General features: G+C 43.1%; 1 protein-coding gene across 1 annotated transcript in view; it reads left to right on the top strand.

The window, feature by feature from the left end:
• arb2a (ARB2 cotranscriptional regulator A) overlaps positions 1-27,982 on the top strand; it is a 153,775-nt gene that overhangs the window by 37,624 nt on the left and 88,169 nt on the right. The window contains exon 7 of the mRNA XM_080499527.1: positions 23,006-23,224. Coding sequence (XP_080355653.1) covers positions 23,006-23,224 — 219 coding nt within the window. The remainder of the gene's footprint in view (positions 1-23,005; positions 23,225-27,982) is intronic.

Here is a 27,982-nt window from a genome sequence, read left to right as displayed (position 1 = left end):
CAATCGTATTTCGCACTAAATAGTTTTTGAGAATATTAGAATTTATTACTGTACTTTCACCAACTCATATTCGAACCACTTGTTAAAGCCACATAGGAAAGTAGAGTAGGAGATGCCTTTCTCCTTTTCCACTCGCTGAAGAGTTGTCATGTGCTGTCAGCCAGCTTGTTCTCCATGTGCCTGTCACTGCTCTGGATTGGAGCTCTGGGTCCCAGCATCCTGCCAATTGGTGAACTGTGTGTGATTGTGTGGGAGGCTCTGTGTGTATGTGCGTATGTTGCCCTCAGAGCACTTTGTTGATTCTGCTCCGCGGTGTCAGTGACACATTGAGCAGGTTCGCTGGGACTCCCCTGGTTTCCCTCGTGCTGTGTTTACTCCATCTGTTTACTCCCCCCCAAAACACTCTCAAATCTATTACCCTTCTCTCCCTCTTTCTTTCCCTCTATTTTTCACTCTCCGTCGATCTCTCTTATTTACTCCTGACTTCTCTTGACTTGTCGTTTCAAATCAGCACTTGTGTGGTAGTCAGGTGGCGTGCCTGTCGACAGCCAGCGCTCGTCTCTCCCTCAGCGGGAGGCGGGATTGAGTTTCTCTTGCAGCCATCCAGCCAGCTATCTTTTTGCTTGGAAGCCGGAACACATTCCTCCCTGGGTCGGATATTTCGCTTCAGTATTCTTGATTAATTGAATAGTCGCGTGATAAGCTGGGGGAAAAAGAAAAATGCACCGAAAATAAATATCACAGTGTTCGTTTCCCACACTTAACATAACATATATTAGTATCTAATCAATTTATTTGAATTTGAACGCTCTTTGCTCCAATTATAGCTTTAGGTAAAATGATCTTCTGTTTCTAGTCGTCAACCTTGGAAAAAAACAGCAAAAAAAACTAAAACAACTCCCGCATTGTTGTATCCGATCAGCAGGTGAAATATCTCAAGATGTCAGCATAACTTGATGTATAGTTTAAATCCGATCATATGATGGCAAAAATGATTGAAATAAAAAAACAAAACACTAGACTGAGTATTTATTTGTAGTGTTTGCTTTATTTTATAGCTATACAACAGTGAACATATTTTGAATAGTAGCCAACAAAGAACCTTTAAACTCACTTGAGGTAAAATGTGTTCCAGAGTTATGAAATAATCATTGATTTTTGATTTTTTTTTTTCCACAGAGCATCACCTCCGAAACAACTTAATTAAGCTGTGTGCTCATTATGCAACCTGCGGTACTGTTTTACAATGCCAATCCCGAGTCTGTGTGTGATGCTATGAAACGATAGTTTACATACTCAACGCCAAGGGCACTACCAAGGGCTCATGAATGAGAGATGAAAAGAAGTGGAAGTGAAGCCGGGGAGAGAGGGAGAGATATCCCTTTTTTTTTTCCTTCTCATCCATGTGACCGGCTAATTAGCCTGCTACACCACCAAGCTTCAGCTGCAGGGACAGAGTTCAATAGTTCACCTATCTACCACTGAGCCACAATGGTGGTAAACCTGGATTACCTGCTCTACCGACTACCAAACCCCAGTATTACAAGTACCTGTCTTGTTCTGCAACCTGGAAATGAAATCAGTCCAAAGAGCTGGCCAGGTGGATTTACATGAAAGCTGTTGTTCTGATTAGGAATATGCGCTCCTGTTTCATAATCTCTTGAGTGCTAAAGGACAAAGTTTGTGCAGATTGGAAACTAAAGTTTACCTAAGAACGCAGCAAACATTTTCTATAATGAAAATACCCAAAGATTTAATGTAATCATATTTATGACTCGTGCCATCTAAAAGTTGATGTTTTAAAAGCTTTGTCCTCGATGCGTCAGCCACACCTTCAAAATATTGAACGCTATTGATGATATGGGCCGTCAATCATTTTTTTTCCTGTGTGAACAAACTGAAGCATTAGAAATTAGCTCTCAGATATCAAGTTTTTTAAGTTTTTAACGCTGATTAAAATTGGCGGTAGACCTTATTAATATAAGTCACGCTGACATAAAAAGCATTTTCAAGCTTCTTCTAAAGAGACATAGCTGCAAGAAATTAAGCATACAGTGCTGTTCGTATACACTCATATATATGTCGCTTAATTGGTCTTATCGTTTTTGCAAGTTCTTGTCCAGATGAAAAATGTGGACTGTAATGGGAATGCACTCTATATATCGGCCTGAAGTTTTCCTAAAGCCAAGCAGTTAATAACTTGTAGATAAGTAGGGATTAAATGAGGAAACTGTGAACCTGAAAATGACTTCCTTCAATTGGCAAAAGTTTAACAGAGAGTAAAAATACACACAACAAGTGCATTTAAATTTTAAAACTCTTCAGTGTCATCTGATGTTGGAGAAATTGCAGGGAAAAGCAACATTAAAAATCAGAAAGAGGCTGTGGTGGGATTGTTGTGTCAGCGACACATTTTTCATAGTGTTTTTCTATCACAAATTCTTTCTTTTTTTTAAGTATAAATTATGCATCTGATATGAAGGGTCTACACTTCACTGAATGCAAAATTACAACACAAAGCCCACAACACAAAAAACGGCGAGCTTTTGTGAGTTTTGAACCCATTATTTAGTTTATTCTGTCAAAATGAGAGAAAAAAGATTTTGGCAATAGAAATATGTGCATTTTTTTTTTTATTATTATCTTCCACTGTTACCTGCTTTCCTGAGTTATTCTTTTTCCCTTTGTGGTTTTTTTTTTGTATGTCATTATTATTATTTTTTGTATTTTTTAGTTAGATTCCCGAGAACTGATCTGGTGGCGTGCCAGTCGTACCCGCGTCGCACTTGCTTCCTGTCACTGGCAAGGCAGAGTCGAGCTGAGTCGGGGGTCGAATTTGGCTAATGAAGTTGTCAGAGGCGTGTAGCATCGAGGCTGAAGGGAGGGCCTGCCAGGCAGCCAATAGTGAGGCTGCAGCTGTGATCAGCCGAGCATGATGGGAGACCACCCTGCGCAGCGAGTGCTGAAGCCCGGTACAGCCCCCAGATCAAAGAACTGGCCCTCTCATACACCAGCAGTTAGAGAGATGCTACAGCTTCACACGCACGTGCGTAAGTGAAAGAAAGTAAGCGTGTACATTCAAAGACACAAAATCACACCTGGATTCACGTATTTAAATATCCAAGCTGAAACTGCAAAATGTTGCGTTTTGTACACATCATAAACAAGCAATTTCACCCATAACTCAGAGAAACTTGCTCAGTGTGACTAAGACAACAAACCTATGGGGAAAAAAAGTTAATAAAGAAAAAAAAATTACGTTGTTTAGTGTTGGATGTTCGTCGGCCTCGTTCACGCTCTCTTCCGGCACTTCTGCTTTACTCTCCAAGTCCACGTCCTCCTCTCATCAGCACCATCATGTCATTATCTTTGTTACCCTTCGTTAGTTAGGATAACTCATTAATAACCACTTCTCCTGCCTGCGTCCCGTTTGCTGCCAGTGTTAGCTTGCTGCTCGTCCTCTCGCTCCGGTGCCTCGCTGCCTTCCCTCCTTCCCTCCTTCCCCCCTTTTCCACTCCTCTGCTCTGCTCTCTGCTCTGCCCAGGGTTCTTGTTTGAAATTCAAGAGTGGTGCAGTGAGATTGCAATAACCGACATACAGATCTTGTTCCCTCATTCTTATTTTCATTTTTCTCTTTATCACTCTCTGCTCTTTTATTTTTTCCAATTTATTACATCGGTCTTCTCTTTTCACCTCAATGAAATTTTGAAAAAGATGTTATTATAGTAATACTATTGTCAAATGAAAGATCTTTGTTATTTAATTAGTTTTGTTGTCTTGTCTCTTTAAAGACACGAAGGCGCCTTGTTATGTTGAATGGTGCCCTCTTCACTTTACCATTGGTTAGCATAAAGTGCTGATGCGTTCTACTTCTGCCTTGTTCCTCTTTCTAAAGATCCTGCTGCGTGTCTCTGTAGCTTTGCGTGTACACGTGCGTATGTGTGTGTATGCAAGTGTGTGACGCCAGAGGTGCAACTGTATGTCCCGCTGACTTCTTGGTGAACTGCTCTCCTGCAGTTTAAAATAAAGACAGGAAGAGGAGGAGGAGGCCAGATGAGAAGATGTGTGTGTGTGTGTGTGTGTGTGTGTGTGTGTGTGTGTGTGTGTGTGTGTGTGTGTGTGTGTGTGTGTGTGTGTGTGTGTGTGTGTGTGTGTGTGTGTGTGTGTGTGTGTGTGTGTGTGTGTGTGTGTGTGTGTGTGTGTGTGTGTGTGTGCGCGCGCGCATGTTTCTCAGAGAGATGGGTGTATTAACACATGTGTGAATGCACATATGTGCTCATGTTTGCATGTGTTTTAGCGCGTGTGTCAAGTTCCTCCTGCTTTTACTAGTGTGTGGAAGTGGCATATGTTGGCAGTGGGTGGCAGTGCAGGAAAAGCAAGCTGGCTTGCTGGTGGGGAACCTGAGTCAGAGCATTCAGGATAAAAAATGCTCTCCCCTTTTGTGCTGCGTGTGGAAAACACTGATGTTCATCAGCCCCGTTTTAAACAGCTTTGGTTGCCTTTCAATAACAGCAAGGACACCTTTTTTTCCCATCCGTCTCTTGCTAATAAGCTGACTATATGCCAATTTATAAAACTTTTTTTTTTATAATTAATTTCCCATTTTCAATATGAGGACCAGGTGTGTGTGCTTTTTTTAGGTGCGCTCTATTCATAGGTAGAAAAACGTAAGTGAAGAGTCATAGTGTCACTGCTTACTTATTTAGTAGTTACAATAATGATTACATTAACTCTATCAAAGCACAGCTGAAATGTAGGGCAGTATCAACTTCTCCCCTCTGTGTGCATGTGCATGTGTGTGTGAAAGTGTGAGGATTAACCCTACTTAATCTATAGTAAAAGTCCCTCAGTGCTTTACACATGAGATGCCTGTTCTCATACTCATATTTGTCCGTTTAATGTCTTGGAATCAATAATACATAAAGACGATCTACAGATGATAAGGAGAATTTAAATATTCATGCTCAACTGCAGCAAAGTTAGTCAAATTGGGTAGTTAAAGGTTCAAAGCTTGGGGCAGTGTGCCATTTTGTAGCTCAGGAGGTGCTGCAAAACTGAAATGAAAGACAAATTATTACTTGACATGGTTCTACATATAGGGTCAGAACAAGGGTTTAAATACTGCTGAACTAAATGTCTGAAGGAGTTTTCTGTTTGTGTATAAAATAACATGAAATGTAATGAGAGGCCGATCAGGAGGAGGGCAGATATTATATTGATGGCACGCTACGCTTCTCTTCGCTGAATAATCATGATCCAGAGCTGATGGGATGCCGCTTCAAAAAGATGAGCGTATGCATGAACTGCAGATGAACTGGAACCTGCATATGAACCAGGGCGGTTGCCCAGCCCAGCAGTGGTCCCTGTTTCCCAGCCGGGTAGTCCCAGAACGAGATGCTGATGTCGACAATAGGAGGAGCGCGTGTGTGTGTGTGTGTGTGTGTGGGGGGGGGGGGGGGGGACTCGCTGACGGGCATGTGGGCTGACATGTATTCTTAAATGTGTGTCTTTGTTGTTTCGAAGTTAATTGAACATGAACAGGTAATCTGCTTTTTTTTGTGTTTAGCAGTTAATGTGTTTGATGCAGGTCAGTGTCTGAGAAAAAGAGTGAGGGGGGGGAGGGGGGGGGGGGGTAGTAGAGGCAGAGAGAGGGATTCGGTCAGACTGGGCTGGCAGGTGAGCAGACGTTTGCTCCAGGCAGCTATGCTACCTTTTGATACAACCGGCTTTGTGAAACAGGCATGATTTTTTTTTTTCCCCCTCTCCAGCCTTCTATCCCTCTAAAACTGTCACCGTCTCTATGTAATCTCTTTAGGGCTTTTATCATTTCCCTGCCTCAGATCTTGCAGTTCCTATAGCAGTGTTTTTCTGAATAATTCGAAACTTGAGCGACAGTTCCTAGGACAGATGTGTGAGGTGAATAGGCTGTCGTGCCTGATCAGACAGATAGGTGGCAGTATACTGTCAGGCTAGATCCACATTCCCTCTCTCTGTTTTGTTCCCCTCTTAATCTATCTATCTATCTATCTATCTATCTATCTATCTATCTATCTATCTATCTATCTATATATATATATATATATATATATCTATCTATCTATCTATCATGTGTTTTATCATGTGAAGTTCATGTGATATAATTCAGATTTCTATCTTTGTGGTCATCCCCCAGTCCTTCTGTCACCCTATTTTTATCAGTCATCTTTTACATCTCTCCGTTCATTCTCCCTCCAGGTTTTCTTTCCATCTCTCCAGACTCTCCTCTCACTCCCGCCTGCAAGAGGTACTCGTGTCAATGCTAAAATACAGTGATGCTAAGTGCTTCTTAGCATAGACCTGCTTATTTATTCCTCGGTAGCCATAAAGGACTGGTCAGGTGAGAAACGTAGGCGCTGCCGACATGCTCAGAATGATTTCCATCAACTGAGACAGAATGTGAGCATTTAGGTGGACACACACATACACACATTGTTTGCCCAGATCAATGCTGTGGCTCTAAGGGACTAGAAAAGAGATCAGGTACTGAGCGCCTATGGAAATGGATGGCTTTGTCATTGAAACACCGACCACTCCTCCCCAGAGATCCACTACAGTGGTGGTACCTTCAACTCTCAGACTTCCTTATTCTCTTTCTTTTCAGGCCGCCTGTTCTGTAACCTGCATCTGACACTGACACATATAGAGGACACACACCAATACTGCTCACCCTCTTTTCCAATCTAGCCAAGAGTATTTACTCTAGAAGTGAATACCGGTCAAACATAAATGTGTCTATACTCTATACTTTTTGTTTTGTTTTAAAGAAATTAGATTTTTTTTTTTTTTTTTTGACAGTGGTGTATGTAGTTTAGAAGAGAAAAGACTTGTTGGTATTATTTGATCAATATTTTCCATGTTTACACAGTATGTCTATTAAGCTGTGGATTTATTCCTGATTTCTTTTTCCTTATCCAACTTGTATTTAGTAATTTTTTTGCTATTTATTTATTTATACATTTATTGAATCATTAGGGGAAAATAGTTGAGTGAAATATTTACACCACACTTTGCGCTACACAAAATTCAAGCTACTTCTACTGGAAACGTGCAAACTGTTTCTGTCTTAAATTTCTCACTTTAACTGACTTACCCTTTTTTTTTCTTTCTTTTTCCCTCTCTGGTAATGTGAGAAAAACCACCTTAGGCCTGCATCGTAAGCAGCGTCTGAGTAATTGTGTGTATGCTTTTAAGGGGTGGTGGTGCACATCTCTATGGAGCATTCCACCCCCAATCAAGTGGGTTCTGGTTCTCGCAATGGCGGTTTTGTTAAAGATCACTGTGGGCACTCCCCACATTGTATTCCCTCTCTCTCGGGAGTACCAACTGGATGTGGGCGAGTGGACAGGTCTTCTGCTTCCACACATGCTGGTATGAGGCAGAGAAGAGGCCTTTTTTCAATAAACGCTGTACATAAGCAAGGCTTGCTTATTTAGCTTTTGTATTCAAATCTTTAATATGTTTTTATTTTAAAGTAAGTTTCTAAACCAGTGTTGTGTTCAAAAACTCCCCTTTTGCCCAACCATGTTTCGAACATAACTCATTCCCACACCGAAGAGCTGAGCGTCTGTCATGCCCAAGTTGACCACATGTTTCGAAGGGTCAGCCAGAGTAGCTGGGTGAGAGCCAGCCCGCTGAGAGCCAGGGCCAGGGCAGACTGGCGTTTGATTTGACCAGCAGTGAGACCTGGAGTGCGCGCAGGCTGAGATGGAAGATGAGGGCGGGACTGCAAGAGCTTGTATCCTGCAGATTAGAGTGATACACGGTCTATGCACACAGGATGGGCTTTTCAACATACCACTAACCTGGCCATGACTCCCTGAACTACGGAAGTGTGTGTGTGTGTGTGTGTGTGTGTGTGTGTGTGTGTGTGTGTGTGTGTGTGTGTGTGTGTGTGTGTGTGTGTGTGTGCGCGCGCGCGCGCATTTGTGTGTGTCAGAAAGAGGCTTGCACACGGTTTTTCTGATGGGTAATGGCAGCATAAACTTTTCACCCCACTTTCTCATGTGATCCAACTAAAACTGCATTCCATAGACAAACGCATGCGCTTTCCACCTGTGTGAATTCGTGTGTATGTGTGTGCAGTGTTTGTGTGTGTTTCTGGGCTAATAGCAGTAAGAGCGGTGGACTGTGGATTACGTCTAGTTCAGACAATTATCTTTCCACCAGTCAATTCAAGGTCAGTTTTACAAACCCATTTACTCGCCAGCAAATATGCTTCAGTCAAGTGTGTCTGAATGAAAGCGCTGTTTCAAACATCTGAAAAGATGACATTTTGCTAGTGTTGTTCTTACCGCACCATTTTCGGTTTATACGCGCTGCGCTGTTATCGTAGATCATGTATATTTTCCAATAGTACAAGTAATGTAGAAGATGTGGCTTTCTTTGATTCTTTGAGATTGTTGCTCTGCTAAATACTGATGGCAAATGAATGAAGCCTGATGTTTGGAGTGTATTTAATAGGCAGCGCGCGTGCATGTGCCCGTGCATGTGTGTGCTCAGTCTGTAGCAGTGTGCCACGTCTCAAGCCCCTTATTCTTGGGATAATTGTGCTGCAAGTCCTCAGCCTCCCCTTTAGCCTGAAAACCAAGCTCATTGCGGCCCCCAAAGAGCCCCCCCACACGGCCGAGAAAAAAAACCCAAGTTGTCCTTGTGCATAAAAGTAGATTGTACTCTCCAACACCTTTTCAAATTAATATTTGTGATGGACGCCATTCTGCCAGCCCCAGTTTCTGTTCCCCGCCTTTGTTCCTGCGTTTGATGTAATGGAGGCAAGGACAAAGAGGAGAGCAGGCAGAGTGTGTGAAAATGGTAGTTAAGTGGGCTTAAGGGCTCCTTCAGTACGTACTGAAAGGCCTGAACCCTGAATAGGACCCTCGCACTGCTAAGCTGTAGTGCAGTAAACAAGACAGGTCCAGCACAAAGGTGCGTCTCAAATGAGCACAGACACCCTCCTCCTCTTTTTTCTCACCCTGTCTCACCCCAACCTCCCACCCGACTCTGACATCTGGCCAATCCCAAGATCTGTCTCAGTCCTCACTCATCCCCTCCTCTTTTATTCCCTCCTCATTTTTGCTCTCCTTCATATCTTTTCTCTTGTTCTTTAGCGCTTCTCTGCACTCTCTCCTGGTGTGTGTGTGTGTGTGTGTGTGTGTGTGTGTGTGTGTGTGTGTGTGTGTGTGTGTGTGTGTGTTTGTGTTTTGTTGTACTGGTCCTGGCTGGACAGCTTGCTCCCCCTAGCCAGCCTTGTCCCCAGCGCTTGGGCGGTTCGGCTCTTTTGTTTAGTTAATTGCAATGAGTATAATGTACTAGTGTCTCGGAGGTCCACGAAAGACAATTAGACAATCCCAAGAATTTAATGAGACACCACCAGCCCCAATCCCCCATCCTCTGCTTTAAGAAACACCCTGCTCTCCGTTGGCACTGCCTGTGATGTAGTGAGGAGGGGGTTGTCATGCAGGTCGCCTGTCTGTGTCTGTTTGTATGTTTACCAGATTGTTGGTCTGCCCATCAGAGAACTCACCAGAGAGAAAAGACCCTGTGAGATAAAGACAGAAAAAAAAATCTAAACAAATTCAAGTATTATGTGTAGATATTAATTCTATGTTCACATGGCAGATTTCCAGGCCTTTTACACTATGGGATTCTCGCTTGAAGAATTGCTCATGCTGGACATCCCGGGAATACCCGTGTAATTATTAAGAGCGATTATCCTGTTCACCCAGTGAAGGGACACAGCACTTGACAGTGTCATCCCAAAAGGAAGAGGGATGGCTGGGGGGCCTGGGTGATGGACGAAACCCTGGGTGGCCTTTTAAGGACTTCTCCCCATTCCTTTCTTTCAGTCTCTCTGTCTGTTTTTTTTTCTGTCTTTATTATTTCTCCCTTGGTGTTCCCTTGTTCTGTCTCTTTTTTCTGTTATACATTCCATCATAAACCCATAAGACATTTCTCTGGATCATACGAAGATGAAGCCGGCCTTAAAACAGAAGAAATATCCATATTCATTGCATCTCTCTTCACATCACGTCAAGATTAATTAATAATACCCCTTTGACATTGTCAAGTGCCTGTAATTCACAACCTTTAAACCTGCACTTGTACTACGTCACGAAGGAAAGCAGTTTGGTTCTTATATTCCCTTTGTTTTCCTCTTCTATCTTTGGTTTTTCCTCTCTTTCTGTCATTCCTCTGCTTTTTTCTCTGGCTAATCATGGTGTTACAACAAAAGACGGGGCTCCATTATTGCATGTGTCTGTCCCAGAAGAAAGGAAATGAGAACGGGACAGAGGGTGGCCGTGGCCTGACACCGCACTATTAATCTTCCAGTAAAGCCTTGTCAGGCAGAAACGGACACAAATGGATCACTCCCATTAACTGGGAGAGTGTAGGTAAGGGCTTTAACAAGCGTTTACCAGAGTCCATTTTCTCACTAATGAAGAGGGGGAATACGCGACCTCCCAGCCAAAGCTGCCAGACCGCACTTAAAGGTCTGAACGGGGAAGAAAAGGAGGAAGGAAGAAGAAGAGTATAGAAGAAGAGAGTAGGTGAGCATGAATTTAAAAAAAAGAAAAAGAAAGAGGGGGGGGGGGGGGCGCTATGGTTTCAGTGCTGACATGTTGTTGCAAGCATGGTGAGAGGTTAAGGCGGGGGCCACCGTACGCTTCACCCTCCACAGCTGTCCCATGGCAGAGAAAGGCTTCTACCATGGGACATCCATGCTCTTAAGAGCTTAAGTCTAAACTTTCATTTCAGTACTGACAAGAGGCTCTCTTTACTTTTTAAGAAGACTATTTCAGCCCACACAGCTTGACCTGTGATCCCTTTTCCAAGTTTCTGTGATGGATATTCAAGGACGCTACATTTCTAGAGGTTTTTTTAACCCCCCAATTTTACAAAAGCGGCAAAGAGCCGCAACAATAGGTGTCAACTCTTACTGTAAGGGATTTGCATTTATGCACCATGTTTTAAACATGTGTCTGACATCCTCTAGAGCTGTCATGTCTGTGGACGGAGTTCTGTCCAAGCAGCCCTCGAAACCCGCTGGCACTGTGGCACGGCTCTCCGGGATGTCTCAGCATCACAACTGCACTCCCTGAGGGGTGTGTGTCAGTGTGTGTGTGTGTGTGCCCGCGGCATGTGCTGGATGTGCATTTGTATCTGTGGGCTAGCCAGGGAAACGTGCACGTTGAATTTCTAATGGATGATGCCCCTTCTCCCTTGACACAAGTTGGACATGCAAGTGATGGTTTTTGAAAAGCCACATGATAATAAGAGATGTGCTGGAAATGCATCAAGGATCAAGCTGCGGTGGCACAGTGTAATTCATCACCGCCCCTCCAGATGTCAAACTGTTTTAGTGTAAGTCAGTGAACATGCAAACAGATAATTAAACAATCACAGAATTCCAGTTGCACTAAATATGTGCTCCCAGGTTTTTTTTATTTATTCAAAATGACACTCTCCAAAATAATGTCCATGCATGATGCACCCCCACCCATGACAGCCATGTGTGAAATCCTTTGGATAGATTAGTTGTCTATCAAATTGTTGTTAAGGCCGTGATATCACTGGATGAACGCGTTTGGCTGTTGTTTTCCTGTGTCAAGCGCCTGTTAACAATAAGACCAGTTTCCTGAGCGCAGCCACATCAGTGGAACTAGTATCATTAAAGAGATAGCGGCACACGCTGGCCCGAGCGATACCAGAGAGTAAGCAAGGGGAAGAGAGGCACGGCCAAGCCCGTTTGTCTGTTATCACTGGCTTTGTGTTCCACGGGCTCCCAGGGGGAAGCTGCAAGATGAGAGGAAGACTTCACCTTCCTCCTCGCAGACACCGCTCCACCCCGTCTTTCCTACCACTCCCGCACCGCAGCAGCCATCCCCGTCCCCACACCCCCACACCCCAAACATTTTTAATTATATCTTCTCCCAAGTAGTGCGGCTCAGTAACCAAGGAGCTGACATTGATGCATGTGCTGATAAATCCGCAAACACTGGAAACAAGATTAACAAAGATTTTGAGGAAAGGGTGACAGCTAATTTTGCGCAATGGTCGCTGCCTCATTCAAGAGTGATGTTTTTGATAGAGCAAGCCACGCCTGAGAATTCATGCTTGACGCAGAGGAGGGAGGCTCAAACATAGCAGGATGAGTTCTGCAGCATTTGCACTTCATATATGCATGCCTATATCTGTTTATCTTTGTTGTCGTGTGACCCGCTACTCTACTGAGAATCTTGTTCCAGTTTTTTTCGCCCATAATTTTCCAAATAATGCATTAATAACTTAAGCACAAAGTAAGATACTCGGCAGCTTTAACCCAATAATAACCCTATAACTTTCTCAGTTACAGTTGTGAGAGACAACTTCAGCAGAGGTGCAGGATTCGCTCAGCATTCTCTGTCTATGGGCATTTTGTCTTTGTGTGTGTGTGTGTGTGTGTGTGTGTGTGTGTGTGTGTGTGTGTGTGTGTGTGTGTGCGTGTGCGTGTGCGTGTGCATGCGCTCACCAGTCTAATCACTTTGATCTAATCAGCAGTGTGTATTGTGGAGTCGGTGACATGCCACTCCAGGCCCGTGGTCCTGTCTCTGAACTGACTCTCAACCCACTGAGACACCGATACACACTCCTCTGAGAGAGATATCAGTCTGCCTCATCATGCACACACACTCACACACACACACGAGGAAAGAGAATGAGATAACAATCATACTTCCACAGCTGATTCCCTATTTTCTCATCGAAGAAGCCACACCAGCCTGCCTCCTTCTTTTCTCTTTCTTCTTGCTGCAGCCAATTTCGAGCCTATACAGTAGGAACATCTTGCAGATTTCTTTTGTTCTTTTTTCATGCCCCCCCCCCTTTTCCTTTTTTTTGTTTTTGCCACCTCTTCATGTGATGCCTCCCTTCTCAAAATCGCCTCCCCTGTCTTCATCCGTAGGCAGCTGACAGCTTCTTTCACTTTTCTTTGTCAATTTCTCCTTCTCTTTCTCTGTCTCTCTACTTTTCTTTTTCATCTGCCCCCCCTTCCATCTGCTTTCGCTTTTGTTTGCTTGGCCCCTCTCCCATCCCAACTTGATAATGAGGAATGCGGTGTGACCCTGACCTCCATCGGCCCTGTAACCACCTCCGACCTCTCCAGGTGACCTCCAGTCCCTGTTTTGACAGCTTGATTAATTACCCAGTGTTATGATTTATGAGGAAAGCTGTATGTAAAAATAATAGACAACAGGTGGTCTTAAAAAAAAAAGAGTAGTAGATTTGAAAGGGCTTGTAGTGAGGATTGTGGTGGGTAGTGCTGGTGGGGTCGAGGGTGGTCGGTGTGAGTGTGTGTGAGCGAGGAAGGGTGTGTACATTTTCTATGGTTAATTGCTTTCAACCGTTTTTGAAGGCTCCATCAGGTTAATAAGAAAATGTCTCATACTGAGTACTATGGTTTCATTAGTTGCCACGACTCGTATGTCTCAGTGTGTATTTGGATGCACGGCTAAAGGATGAAGGGGATTCCAACATACATGCGTAGGCCCATGTGTGTGCTGTGAAGTGTAAACCCTGCCATGTGGTAATGACACAATGGAAAATGTACTGGAACACATACACAGATATACTATATTCTCTGCCTCCTCTTTTTTGAGGTTACATGCTGTGAAAATAAGCAGAGTAAATGGCAGGACAGACCAGCCATAGTGTTTACCCTTCACACTTCAAACACAGCTTGTGATTGGCTGTAGCGACCTCCCCTGACTCCTGGACCTGTGGTGCAACTCCACTTAGAGAGAGGTCACACTTTGGGATGTTTGGCGTGTGTGTGTGTGTGTGTGTGTGTGTGTGTGTGTGTGTGTGTGTGTGTGTGTGTGTGTGTGTGTGTGTGTGTGTGTGTGTGTGTGTGTGTGTGTGTGTGTGTGTGTGTGTGTGTGACACTGTGGTAATACTGTGGCCTTCAGGTTTATTGTTGATTGTAACCCCTTACAATCTTGCGATATACAATATTACTGCAAATAGAAATTAATATTTTACACATATATGTTGGCAAATTTCATCTCATGAAAGGTCACACCGAACATGGGATATCACACACACCTCACACAGCAACAGTCTGCAACGTCGGCAGGACCACCAGTTCTCTCTTCTTCTCCTCTTTGCAGGTCACAATATCAGGTCAGGGGTGAAGGGACTCCTCTTTGACCTCTGGTCCGTTGAGGTCATAGTTGTCCTGTGATGTTCAGTAAGATTAATATGCGAGATGCAACAGCATTGTCTCATTATTCACCACCACTCTGCCAATTATTGATAGATGACACCCAGCACTGCACACCTACACATCTTCTCAACAAAAATCTGAACAAAATCTGAAATTGAAGCTATCCTTTTGTTATTTCATCATTATTTATACATGAACTGGGACAAGCTACATAGCAGGTATCATTCTATATAAGGAAGTCATTTCTATGTCACCAGACATATACCGGTATATATATATATATATTTTTTTTTTTCATTGTAATTTACCATGGCATATACACATTAGTCCATGTATGATTTTACCATGGTTGTGGGTGCGTGACTATGAATGTGTATGTACATGCATGCATACATGTGTTACATGTGTCCACAGTGTTTAGAAGTGTCCTGCCATTGACCCTGGCTGGCTCGGTCTGTACATATGGCCATGTGTCTCGCACTCGCCGTGTGTGTTCATGTATTAACGCACTAACTACCTGTCCAGATGGTGAAGTAGAAACATTCATCGACGGGTCTCTTAAAGTGTTGCACGTGACGCCAGAGTCCGTCAAAACTCAGACAGACTCCCTTTTTGCTATCATTTGGAGTCGTTGTTGTGATGAAAATCGAAGAAGAATATTTCATTGCCACTGCAGATGGCTTATTCTTTATTCATATTGGAAAATGATATTTTGAAGAGCAGCAATACTTCTTAAAAACATAACAATTAAAACCACCATCATCTTCTTTTTAGCTTTATTTTCCTTCCTTTAGGCTCACTGAGCTTTTTTCCAAGTATCATTATTAGTGGCCTTCAGGACAGGATTGCTCCAGGGACACCTCCACTCCTGTCTTCCCTCTTTTTGTAGCTTCCTGGCCCTTCCCTCTCTGCTCACCTCTCCCCCTGATTTATACATTAAATAGTTAGGCGGGAGGATAGGGAGGCACCTATCATTCCATGATCTATATCTCTCTGTGCCCTCATTAAAAATACATGTGTATGCTTAGGGGAGACAATATAGAATATATAAATCAAAATGCTAACGGCATCAGAGTAAGCCTGCTGTATTTATTTCCCCATAGCTTTCTTTCTGTGAGCTAAGAACTCTCCTGCTCACTGTATTTCCTTTGCACATGTTTGATGCTCTAATATCAAAGTGTACTGGAAATAGTGTTAATTCCTTATGCCGCTGATTCTATCATCCCAAGAATCAGTTCAGGCTCGAACATGGACTTTTATTCTGCAATGTCACTTTAAAGCAAAAAAACAAAACAAAACAAAATCTGGATGTGAATAGGAAAACAAACTTTCAAAGATTCATGTATTGGGACGACTGCTAAGAAATTTGGGAAGCGAGTTTTACATATGACGAGACAGTGCTAGAATCTCTGTGTCAGGGAATTTACATGCACAAATGTGTCCTGGTAAATGGTGGGCCCTTATGTTTGAAAGAAAAAAGTTGACAAATGACTTGTGTAACATTTACTTGCACAATCGATAGCTCTGAAGCTCTGACAATTTTCACCTGGACGGTGATTAATGCTACATCCACCCCCAATCTAGCAACCCCCACCCCCAACCCCGCACCTCCCTCTGCGTGCATCGTGCTGGGAGCAGATGAAGCAGGTCGCCGAACTCCGCGTGTGTGTGTCTGTGTGTGTGTGTGTGTGTGTGTGTGTGTGTGTGTGTGTGTGTGTGTGTGTGTGTGTGTGTGTGTGTGTGTGTGTGTGTCAACGTATGTGTGTGAATGCGTGTTTATGTGGCCGCCTCCGTCTAGAGTCTAGACCCTCCAATGCCTGATGGACCGTTGCGCATGAATAGTGGTTGAACAAATTCACAGACCTTAAGTATATTAAGTAACTGACACCTAAACTTGCTTTTGGCATTTCACTGAGTGAGTTAGACTACAATGTCTTCGGGAATCTTTTCATGTGTATTCTTTCACAAAGGCGCTGAAAATAGTCAGTTCGGGTGGAGCGAGACAGTAGGAGAGAAATAGAAAGTGAAGCAGAGAGAGAGAAATGTAAATGTGAGCATGAAAAGAAGCTGATGCATGAGGGATCAGACGCTGTACTATTCTCTTCACTTCCTCCACCCCACTGCTCCACTTTGAACTCATTTATAAATATTCAACTCCACATACAAACAATATCTAAATGAGCCCAGACATCCAAGCCAAGGTTAAAAACGGTGCTGGTTATTACAGACACAACTACTTGACTAGCTCAAAAGGTTAGCTTCTTTTTCTGACCTAAACTATTTGTGCTCATTAAGATCAAGAAAAAGAAGATAATTATTACCACAGAGTTATTTACTTTGGCCAAATTAGTGCATGACTATATTAGTCAACACCAAAGAAAGTCTTTGAACTTGAAGTGGAAAGTTGTACATGGAGGAACTTAATTACACGTGTACTCTTTATTAGAGGAGAAACCTATACAGTGGGGGATTTGTTCAAAATTAACTCCTATTGTGAGATGAAACTACAGTTTGTGTTGTTCTTCTTGTGAAAACGTTCATGTTTCAGGCAGTTAAATATACAGAGAGGTAACAAGCTGAATAGATAGGATTCCATGTGGAAATACTGTGATTTATGACATAAAATTAAGATGATCCATTTCTCATATCACAGATTTAGATGTTGTTTTATTATTTCTCTTCATACAGTTATACATTTTCTTTTATTGGAGAAACTGTAAAAGTGTGACATTTAGTAACATTTAGATCTTCACCGCGAATACTTGCGTGGCCCCCTGGCAATCGCTCGATATCAAGAGAGTGATTGATTTTGGCTGACAGGCTGATGACAGTGCCGTCTCATCCCCTCTCACATCACCTCTAAGATCCACATGTCTTTTCATAGCCCCTGTGGTACAGTAAGTACTCTCCCGCCCTTCTGCTCTCAGAGAAACATAGCTGTGTGTTTGGTGGGTATGGGGGGCCTCAGACTGGTGCTGTGTTAAAATGAGAAAGGGGGCACCGTGACTTAATCTGACAGTACTGTGCAAAGTGTGTGGTATCTCGGCCTCAGGAAGAGGAGTGGGAAAAGAGAGCGAGAAAGAGAGGGAGATAGAAAAGAGGGGGATCCAGTGGATAAAGAGGCCCTGCATGCAAAGCTCGCTCACATAGAGACTGAGACAGGCAAGGTCACACAGAGCAGGGTGGCCCTGATGGAGAAGCAGAGTGAGCAAAAGAGTCTACTTTTTTATTATAGTATTTACCTTCTCTCTTAGCTCCTTTGTACCTCTCTATTGAGAGACTGCCTGTTTGCATTTTTTTCTTGGATGTGTCGTCGCTTCAGTCACAAGTACCTGAAATCCGAATGAGGGAAGCTTTGCTCCTGCATAATTTCCAACACGATATTTGTTGATAGCCGGCCGTCGTGCTGCATGCATATTCTCAGATTCAACTGTGGCCCACAGACGTCCCTCCCCTTGTCCTCTTCTTATTGGGTACGCCTTGCTGGTTGACCCTTTCCCTCTTGTCAGTCAAGCCCAAGTAGCAAATGGGTGAGCTGCATATTGACAACAAGGAAGTGGAGCGACGACTGCTGAGAAAAAGGCGCATCAGTCGCCCTGATCCTCACAATACTTCTGACAAAGGGCTTATATTATAAGTTGCCTAAGAGCCAATTTCAGTGAGCACCTATAGACTGTGTGCTGATTCCTAAGATATAAGAAGTGTGCACATTGGTAATTGCATTTAAATACAAATACAGAGAGGAAGAGGAGCATTTACACAGCACTTCCCAGCAAACAATACACATATAACACAAACAATTTCCGATTCACGACACCATACCATCCACTTTCCTCACTACATGCACCCGTGACTGCTATCAGCCATGCTTTGTACCTGTCAAGTACTGTCCTTTTCCTTGTGCCCAGAGCCCTGCTCAGTACATGAGAGCTCTCACATCAAAGCTTCACGGAGCTCCACACGCACAGATGAAACACCCTCTCATTCCAGCCGCCCCTGTCTCCCCTCCTGCACATTAGACACATTTCATTTCATTACAACGCCACAGGAAAAATAGAGGTGCTGCTGTCTTAAAGGGACACATTATTTACTCGCACTCACACTGGTGTAACTCACTCACATGTGGACACGCCGGTAGAGAGAGAGAGACACACACACACACACACACACACACGCGTGCGTGCGTGCGCAAACCTAGATAATGTGACTACGAAAGTTCCAATAGACAGACATTGCCCTTATTTAACGAAGGGCACAGAAGTGTAATAAGAGTACTGAGTGTTACCAGAACAGTACAGCGTGGTTCCTATTCTGTAATAATAAATCAAATTAAATTTTCTACTATTTGTATTCATGTTTCATTTTGTGTGGGTTTTTTTTTTTTTTAAACCTTATACTCGAGAGAATTTAAAGAACCTCATATATGTGCGAAATAGGGAGATGATGGTCGAAGGGATTCATGGTGATGATGAGACGAGCCCTGGTTTCCGTAGCAGCGGCTGCCTTTGTTGTGCTATCTGGTGTGGGACAGGCTGACAAAGGAGAGCTAAGGAGCGTCCAGAGCGAGGTGATGGGGGTCGAGGTGTCCCCCCTCAGAGGGGTCGGGGTGACCCTCTTGACCGCTGCCCCCAGGGCAGGGACTCAGTGTGGTGGTGGCACAGGGGCACCCACAGGGCATGGGAAGAGACTGAGCCTGCATACTACAGCAGAAAGACGAGACTGACCTAACGCTGGAGAACCGTGCATGTCGATTTTATTCGAGACAGTGTGTGTATAGGACAAAGGCAGTGACCCAGTGTTAGCAATGTGTGTGAGGGAGATTTAGTGGTATAAAAAGCTGGGTGACCTAAAGTTTGTGGTGTGCATTTGTGCAAGATTCAAACTTTGACAGCACATCACAACACAAAGATCAGATTTAGCCGAGTGGAGGGAGGCGGGTCGAACCACAAAGACCAACTTGCAGATGAGTCCATGGCCGATACTTAACACTCACGAAGCAATGCACCGACTCGGTGGGAGAGATTCATTCTGGGATAGTTAGAGAAAATACAGATGCTGTGCTATTGAATTTACATATGTTGCATAATTGTTTAAAAAGAAAAGAAAAAAAAGGAACATGTGTTTTATTTCTTTAGATTTGCTTGGTTTTTGTAAGGACACTTTAAGATTATTAAAGTATAAATTATATAACATTTTACGTGTAAAAAAAATATATGAGTGCATTCGTTCTTCACTTTTAGCTGGAATTGTATAAAACAAAAGGTTAAAGATCTTTTTAATTGCTGAGTCCACCAGCTTCACACACAGTTATATACTTAGTTGATGGAGGAAAGAATAAGGGGAGGAAATGAGTGGACAGGGAGAGCAATGTTATCCTGACACCAGCACAGACCTCTTAGTGTTCGAATGAATGATGGTTTCCGACTCAGAGGTGAACCCGGCGGCCCAGACTAAGTATGCCAACGACACTGGTCGCCTTTACAGCAATGTTCTTCTGGGTGACCGGACAACTGAAAGGGTTAGCTCTGTTAGGTTGGTTAGGTGTGTTAGCCTCTCCAAAGCAAAGGCTATAGGGCATTCGGGGTTAGCATAAGGATGCTAAAGGCAGGAAACCGGGCCTCTTGAGGTTAGCATTTGTGTGCTTAAGGCTGGGAAGTGTTATTGACTGGTAAGGGTTAGGGTAACAGCATTGAGGACTGAACAGTGGTTGCATTCCACAGGGTTCACAATAGCACATGCACTAGTGTTACTAAACCGTTAACTTTTGGCCCCGTCAACAAGGATTAGAGCAAAGAAGAGATGCTGAGAAGAAAATGCTGTTTTGTTTTGAAGCTATGTGCAAAATAGGAGGAACTTCTGTGCAATCTGTACAACATTTTTTTTAATCTCTAAACTACAAAATTGTATATCTTTATTTTTAATTTGTGGCTGTCGGTGGTTTGCTGGACAGTGGCCTATTGCCTCACATTCAAACGGCTTTGTAATTATTCATCCAACCTTTAACCATGTCCATTAACATGCATGTGTGGCACAGGTATTTCTAATTCCGTTTTTGTAAAGATACACGATTGAACAGCTTTAACGCATGATGCTGTTGCCATAGGCTGAACTGGTCTTGTCAGTTATTTTATGAGGCTACCACCAGTGGGCAGTGGCACAAAGCTGGTGTGTATCGAACACTACATCTCTCCTTCTCTCTCTGTCTTTGTCTTATCATTTCACTATTCCTCTCTACCTCAGTGTTCCCCTCGGTCGCTCCTGGTCTTTTCTGTCTTCACCGATTTCTCTTTCTTTCTCATCCGGTTGCTATTCTGTGTGAATCGGTGCTTGTGTGTTGCAACTTTTGTGGCTTAAGTTTGGTAATAGATGCTCATATTATTTCCTAATTTTATTTATGCCATACTGCATACTCAGGCAAAAAACACTAATTAAAACTGATTTTGAAAAATCATATAAATTGTACTTACTGCTCTGGGAATCTGCCATGTGTTTTCAGCTTTTATTTCGTCATTTCATTTGCTGTGCTTCAAAAGTAAAATTTAAGCTTTTCCCTCATGATCATACACTCACCAGTAACTGGCAGAAATGCTGCAAAAGCTCAAATGAAATGTTTTTGAATATGATTGCTGTCTTTTCCACAAATCTGGTGCAATGACGAGTCTCATCGCGAGCTTTAAAAAAAATATTACAGGTACTTGAAAATATTAGAATCACAAATGTGATTTGGATAAAAACATTTCTTACTTTAAAATATCAGAGGATAACAATTATTATTATATAATGTTGTACAGCGCATATATGTATTGTTGAGGACATGTCTTGTCTAGGTTTGGAAGGGAGTGAGAGGAAGACTAATTTTATAATCTAAATAAGTGAGAAAGTGCCATTTTGCCGGAAGTGTCATTTTGCCATTGTCAAAACACGGCAGGTGCTAAGGGAAAGGGTGTGTGGCAGGTTTGATGTGGCTTTGCACAGGAGGGACACACACACACGCTGCGTCAACGGAAGACAAGCACATTGTGTTAACACTTATTAAGGAAGGGAAGACGTGCTGGCTTGAGAAGACTGTGTGTGTGTGTGTGTGTGTGTGTGTGTGTGTGTGTGTGTGTGTGTGTGTGTGTGTGTGTGTGTGTGTGTGTGTGTGTGTGTGTGTGTGTGTGTGTGTGTGTGTGTGTGTGTGTGTGTGTGTGTGTGTGTGTGTGTGTGTGTGTGTGTGATGGCGATTCGTAGAGGAAGTTGAGTGACGCTGGCTCCCTCAACTTCTTCTCACATCTCCTAAAGGTCGTTTTGTTAGCGTGATATCTTTCATACTTCTTTGTGTGTGTGTGTGTGTGTGTGTGTGTGTGTGTGTGTGTGTGTGTGTGTGTGTGTGTGTGTGTGTGTGTGTGTGTGTGTGTGCGTGCGTGCGTGCGTGCGTGCGTGCGTGCGTGCGTGCGTGTGTGTGCGTGCATGCGTGTATATTTGCCAAAGCATTCACCCTAAGGTTTGAGACTCGGGGTGTGTGTATGTGTATGCACAGTGGGGGTTATGTGTGAAAAGCACAACCAAAGTGAAACAGGAATCCATCTATTTCCTGCTTTAGTTTCAGAGTGCTTGAGACAATAAACACAGTTAATTAAAATGGCTTCAAAGTTGAAGGAGTCGCAAGGCTACCAGACAACTTCCTTCTCTCCACAATACACTTTACTTCTGTCATTCTCTCTGTTTATAATCACTTGGTGTTCTTTTTTTTTTTTCTTTAATTCAAATCAAAATATTTCCCTGAACAAAATGTATTTTTCATAATTTTGTGTGATTCGCTTTTTTGTGTGCTTCTGGTTGTATTATTAAATGATTTGCAGACAAAGGCATCCACATACACACATGTATAGACGCACTTTCCGCTAACTCGTTCCCTGCGTGATGTTGAGATCGATGGGGTTTGATATTAAGTGACACGTGGCCTTTGGAGTCACTAAATGCTACTCACTGACTGAAACCACCGTCGCTGAATTCCAATCCCCCAGTTACTCCTCAGGCTGGTCCCTGCAGTGACACTCTCGCCTCCTATTGCTTTCCATGCCATTTGTTTCTGTCTGGATTTGCATCTTCGTTCCCCAGTCGTATCACAGTCTGTGGCTTTTAACTGTTGTGGCAGTATTATTTGCTCATAAATTTCCACTACTGAGCTGTTTCTTTAACACCACAGACCACCACCAGACCTACACAACAGAGGAAGTTTTCTCAGCTTTATTATAATTGAGATTATCAAGTGGTGCTAGACGTATACACACACATATGCCTTGTAGTAGGCATAATGAGATTTCAGTGTTTTATCTTCAATTAAATAATTAAGACAATTGATATAAAGAAATAAAATACAGACAGAATAAAAATATAATCATTTAGTGGGACATTAATTTATATTAATATAATTAAGTTTGAACTTTTTTATTTTTCGAAAAACAATTAAAGTAAGTAAACTGGGGGGAGTCATATCCCTTCTTTGGTGCGTTTGTAAAAATTAAATATATGACACAAAAATGTTTATATAAATTATTTATATTAATTTAATATGTCCAAATACTGTAGAATTGCAAATGTAGGCATCTCAGTTTTATTATTAGTTAGGATTTCATTTTTGACTACAATGCATTAAAAATTAGTGTATAAAGGAAAGTCCCATGACTTCAGCTATTATGACCAGTGTGTAGAATTACTGATGCAGATCCAATGCATTGATTTATATGTTGTTGTTTTTTTTGTTTTGTTTTTTCTGGTTGTTTTTAGGAAGGCTACGGTGTGATGGTGCTCAACCCCAACGAGAACTACTTGGAAGTGGAGAAACCAGCCAAATCCCTTCCCCTGCCCTCTCCTACGGAGCCCTCGGACGAACCGGCTGAAAAGAGGGAACGCAAAGACGAGAAAGAGAGCAAAAAGAAGAGAGAATTTTACGAGAAATACCGGAACCCACAGAAGGAGACAGAGACCGAACAAATTCCTATACGGGTACGTTGGAGAGAAAGTTTGAACAATGAGTGAATGGAGAGACAGAGAGAGAGAGAGAGAGAGAGAGAGGGAGGAGAATCACACAAGGAAGCCAGGAAGGAAGTGTTCGGTCAGCCGGGGCGGGAGGAGGGACTGATAGATGTTCATGGAGAATCAGGTATGATGGAGGAGGTGGAGAGAGTGACAGTTCTGGGGTCGTGGGAGGAGGTAGGAGACGACACGTAGGTGATAAAATGGGAGGGAGAAACTTTGACAAGTTTGGACGACACAAAGGAGGCAGAATAAGGTGCGGGGAGGAGGAGGGTGAGAGGTAGCAAGCTTAGGAAGCAAGGAAAGGAGACTGTTAGGTAATAAGGGATGAAGGGAGGATGGAAGGCAGAGGGAGAAAGAGAGGCTCTTGTGTGGTCAGCCTGTGTGTGAAGAGGTTGGCCGTGCTCCAGTCGCCTCTCACTGAGCAAGTGTTAACCACATGGCTACCTCCCTCTCTCCCTCTAACTCTCCCTCTTCCCCTCTCTCTTTTTTTTTTTTTTTCCCTCTCTCAGATGGTGGGCTGGTCAGTGCAGCTCTGGCCCTTCACTCTTGTTGACCGCTGGGATTATTATCTCCCGAACACACGCACTGCAAACACACTGCGACATTCTTATCACGCCGTACTGACCGCACACCCGCTAATCACACATAAACACATGCGCACATGCACGTACACACACGGCCCAAGGCACCGTGCTCAGCCGGTTCACCTTGTGGTGAAACAAAGGAAGTGAGGCTTTTGCACGAGTCGAGTTCTTCATTTTGAAATAGATTTGGTCCAAGTGATGAATATGAAAATGAAAAGCGAAAAAAAAAAAAAAAAAGTTCATTTTGTTAATGTCTTATGTTCCATCCTTGTCAACAAAATGTGTTTGCACCTCCAGCAGTGTTGTTTCAAAGCTCTGATTCAGTAAGATGATTTTAACGTTGGAGCACACAGACTGTATTTCACCCTCAGCGCGTTTCATATAAGAAGATGTCCATCAACGATTATCAGCGTTTTAGTTTGGTTGGTGGCAGTAGCGTCGCAGCAATAGATGTGCGTTTGTGTGTGTGGGTAGGTGTTTGTACATGTGTGTAAGTGTGTGTACGCGCACCCTCGTGCCTGTGTGTGTGAAAGACGTCACTCTCTGGTGTCTGACAAGAGTTAGGGCTGCTGTGGGACTAGCGAGGTGTGTGTGAGCTGTCAACGCAGGCTTTTTTTTTCTTTCTCACCCCCCTGGCAGTACCTTTATACACACTCTAATAAGGGATAATTAGCTGCGGTGCTATCTTACTCTGTCGCACTTTACATGTATGCTGCTTTCCTCATCATACAGCCGATGAACTTGCGTTACAGGAAATATCTGATGTGAAAGTCCTGAGAAATGATCCATCGTGTCGTTTTTAATAATGGCGTTTCACAAACCCGGTAGCTCCTGTCAACCCTCTCTGTATTTTTTTTTTTCCCTCCACTTGAGTAACTTACTGCAGAGATTATCTGACGATTATAACTCCTAGAAATGTTTATTGTGCACATGAGGCAATTCACATCTTGTTTGGATAGTCATGATTGCACAATTGCTTTATTTTAAAGGGGAAAGCTGAATCATCCTCATAATCACATAATAATTGGCCCTTTTCTCGATTCCTTTTCTTTCTCTCAACACAAACATCTTCCTAGGCTCTCTCTGCTCCTTACCACTTCGTAGTAGTGTAGTCCAAACCCAAGATTTTCCCAACCTGCGAGGAATTGGTAGTTGGCTGTGCTTGCATTGGCCCAGGCCTGTATAATCTATGCTGGACATTGTCAGATTCCTTCAAAGATGGGTGATATGGGTGATATCTCTGTGAGACTGCAGTGTCTCAGACATACCATGCAGTTAAACACTTTTCACAACTCATCAAGATGAAAGCAAGGACAGATAATGTAATGAAGCAACCCCCCCCCCCCCCCCCCCCCCCCCGTGGAATGTCAGGTCCCTTTTTTTTTTGTTATTAAACTTTACGCTACGGTAGCACATTGATAATTGATTTAGCCCTTCCTGCCAGTGTAGTGTTACAGCATTTTTAAAACATCAAGAGATGAAGAAAGAAAATTGCTTTTTTTTTTCTTCTTTTTTTTCAAATGAGGAGGCTAATGCAAAATTATCCTCATTAACCAGGAAAAATAGGGGTCATGTAGAAGGTTTTTCCAGCCTAATACACTTGTCTTTAGTTGTGGGGATTTCAAGACTCGGGATAAAGATTAATGAGTGAGCAGGTTGGCTCCATGTCGGTGCCTCTTGAATTCTGACCTTTGACCCAGAAGCGAGCGGGATGTTAGTCTGCGTGACCTCGCCTTTATCGTCCTCCTCCTTCACTGTGTTACTCTCCACTGGTCTGCCTCTGTCCGCTCCAGAGTAAGCTGTCACACACACACACACACACACACACACACACACACACACACACACACACACACACACACACACACACACACACACACACACACACACACACACACACACACACACACACACACACACACACACACAAAAACTTCACTTCTTTCTTCACCTGTTTTACTCTTTTGTCCACTGGTGTGTGTGTGTGTGTGTGTGTGTGTGTGTGTGTGTGTGTGTGTGTGTGTGTGTGTGTGTGTGTGTGTGTGTGTGTGTGTGTGTGTGTGTGTGTGTGTGTGTGTGTGTGTGTGTGTCTTTTCTTCCTCCTTCAACTCTTTTAGCCAGGGTGGGTGGTGGATCAAATCAAACCTCTTTAGCCTGAGCTGTTTTCATCTTTTTTTTTTTTCAGCACCCACCCAAGTCACACATACACACTCCCCAATCTTTTTATTCACTACACCTCACACTCTTAACTCCTGCTGAGCTGTTGGACCACCTGCACACTGCCATTCAAAAACACACACTGAAATTATATGCCCCTACTCCTGTTAATATTACAAAAATGTGACTGTTTCACCTAACAGCCATCTCAATTTGTACTGTAAACACATAAAGAATATTTAAATAAACTCACAAACTTTTAGACACGTGCACAAATACATAGCAGCCCACTGATAGAGCTGAGCTGATTAATACGCTTTCTTACACAAATTAAAAAGCCCCTAACTGCTTTTAAGATTTTTACTTTTTAGCCTTGGGTTCATAGTGTGCAACCTCTCAACCTTATCTAATCCCTCTCCTCTCCACTCCTCCAGATCACACAACACTTGGTCATGTTTCAGGGGATGATGGCAGAGGAGGGAGGAAAAAATAAAGCATAGGACAGAGGGAGGCAGGGAGGGATAGAACGTGTGATCGGAGGGATGCTGATGAGGATAGTGATGGGGTGGGGGTGGAGGGACACTTTCTTAGCACTTAGCCGTATAGAAGTTTGGGAGTTCACTTTACTCTGAATTTTAGCAGTAATCCAGTTAGCTATTTTCTGTCAGCCAAGCGGAGGAATGGCAGGAACAAAAGGCACATTCATGGGCTTAAGAAGCTTCCAAAGAGTTCACCCAAGGCTGGCTGGCTGGGATTAGGCCAGCAGGCCCTGGAAAGAAGAAGGGGGAGAGCAAAGAGGACAAAAAACAGAACTGCGCCTTTCTTTAAGCACCACTTATTTTTATAAATGACTGGAATATTTTTTTTTTCTCTCTGTCATTCGCTGTTTTCATGTTTCTCCTTTAAACATTGTACTTTCCTCAAATGTTTAGAGACAGACAGAGAGGCCCTCACTCCAACAGCATTTTGAAGTAGCAGACTGAGGATATTCGTTTTGTTCTTTTCCACTTGCTATATTCAGCTTCAGTGCAACTTCAAGTATTAAGTGGCACAATCATACCACAATTGAGTGGAATACTATTCTGTAGTATGCGAGTGTCTCAACTGAGCACGTTGCTCAATTCCCCAGTGTTAAACCAAATTTACCCCTCTCACTAGTTAAAGATGTTGTAAAGCCCTCTCTTACAGCTGAAAAAAATCTTTTGTTTTATTGTTTTTTTTTTTTTTTCCCCCTCTCCTTTTTCTTTTGCATATCATAACTCAAGCGTCTCTGTCTTCACATCGGATGCAAGACATGTTTGAGGGTTGTTGTCTCCAATATCTTGATGACGAATGTTGGACAGACAGGGGGTCTTGCAGTGTCTCGTACTGATCTGTTTTGGATGGTATATAGTGTGTTTCCTCAAGGAAGAAGCATTCATTATTTAGATCCCGCCTCTCCAAGACCCATTATTCCCAGCTGCAGCGGTCCACAGGGGACGACTGAGATCCTCGTCCTTGTCTGCATTTAGCAGATGATGTCTGTTTCCCATGTTCACTCTGTAATACAACTTGTCCTGAGGTTGTTTTAAAAAAAATTCTATTTCATTAATGTACGTGCGTTTACGTCTACACATACAGGAGCTTGATGTAAACATTAAAACGTGGTCACAGTAGCACGCACCCCGACACCTGTATTCAACACGGTGCTACAGTGTTTCTCTGTGGGACTGAATTTTTTTACTCTTAGTCACCTTCACCCATTTGCCCCATTCTGTGGCCCACAAGCAATTATACAGACAGAGTTTATTTGACCTTTGATCTGTGGTCTTACCAAGAAGTAAGCCTCAGCATTTCTGGGGACAGGTAGGGACTTGATTAACCCCTGAACTTGGTCAGAGGAGAGGTCAATGACCAGGGCAGGAGGGCAGCTCACTGGCTTGCTGCTGAGAACAAATTGGCGCAATGCCATTTTTGTATTTGCGTGTGTATTTCTGCATGAGCG

Source organism: Blennius ocellaris, assembly GCF_963422515.1.
Source record: "Blennius ocellaris genome assembly, chromosome: 7".
Lineage (NCBI taxonomy): Eukaryota > Metazoa > Chordata > Actinopteri > Blenniiformes > Blenniidae > Blennius > Blennius ocellaris.
Note: the sequence above shows the minus strand (reverse complement) of the source record. Positions and strands in the feature narration are given on the sequence as shown.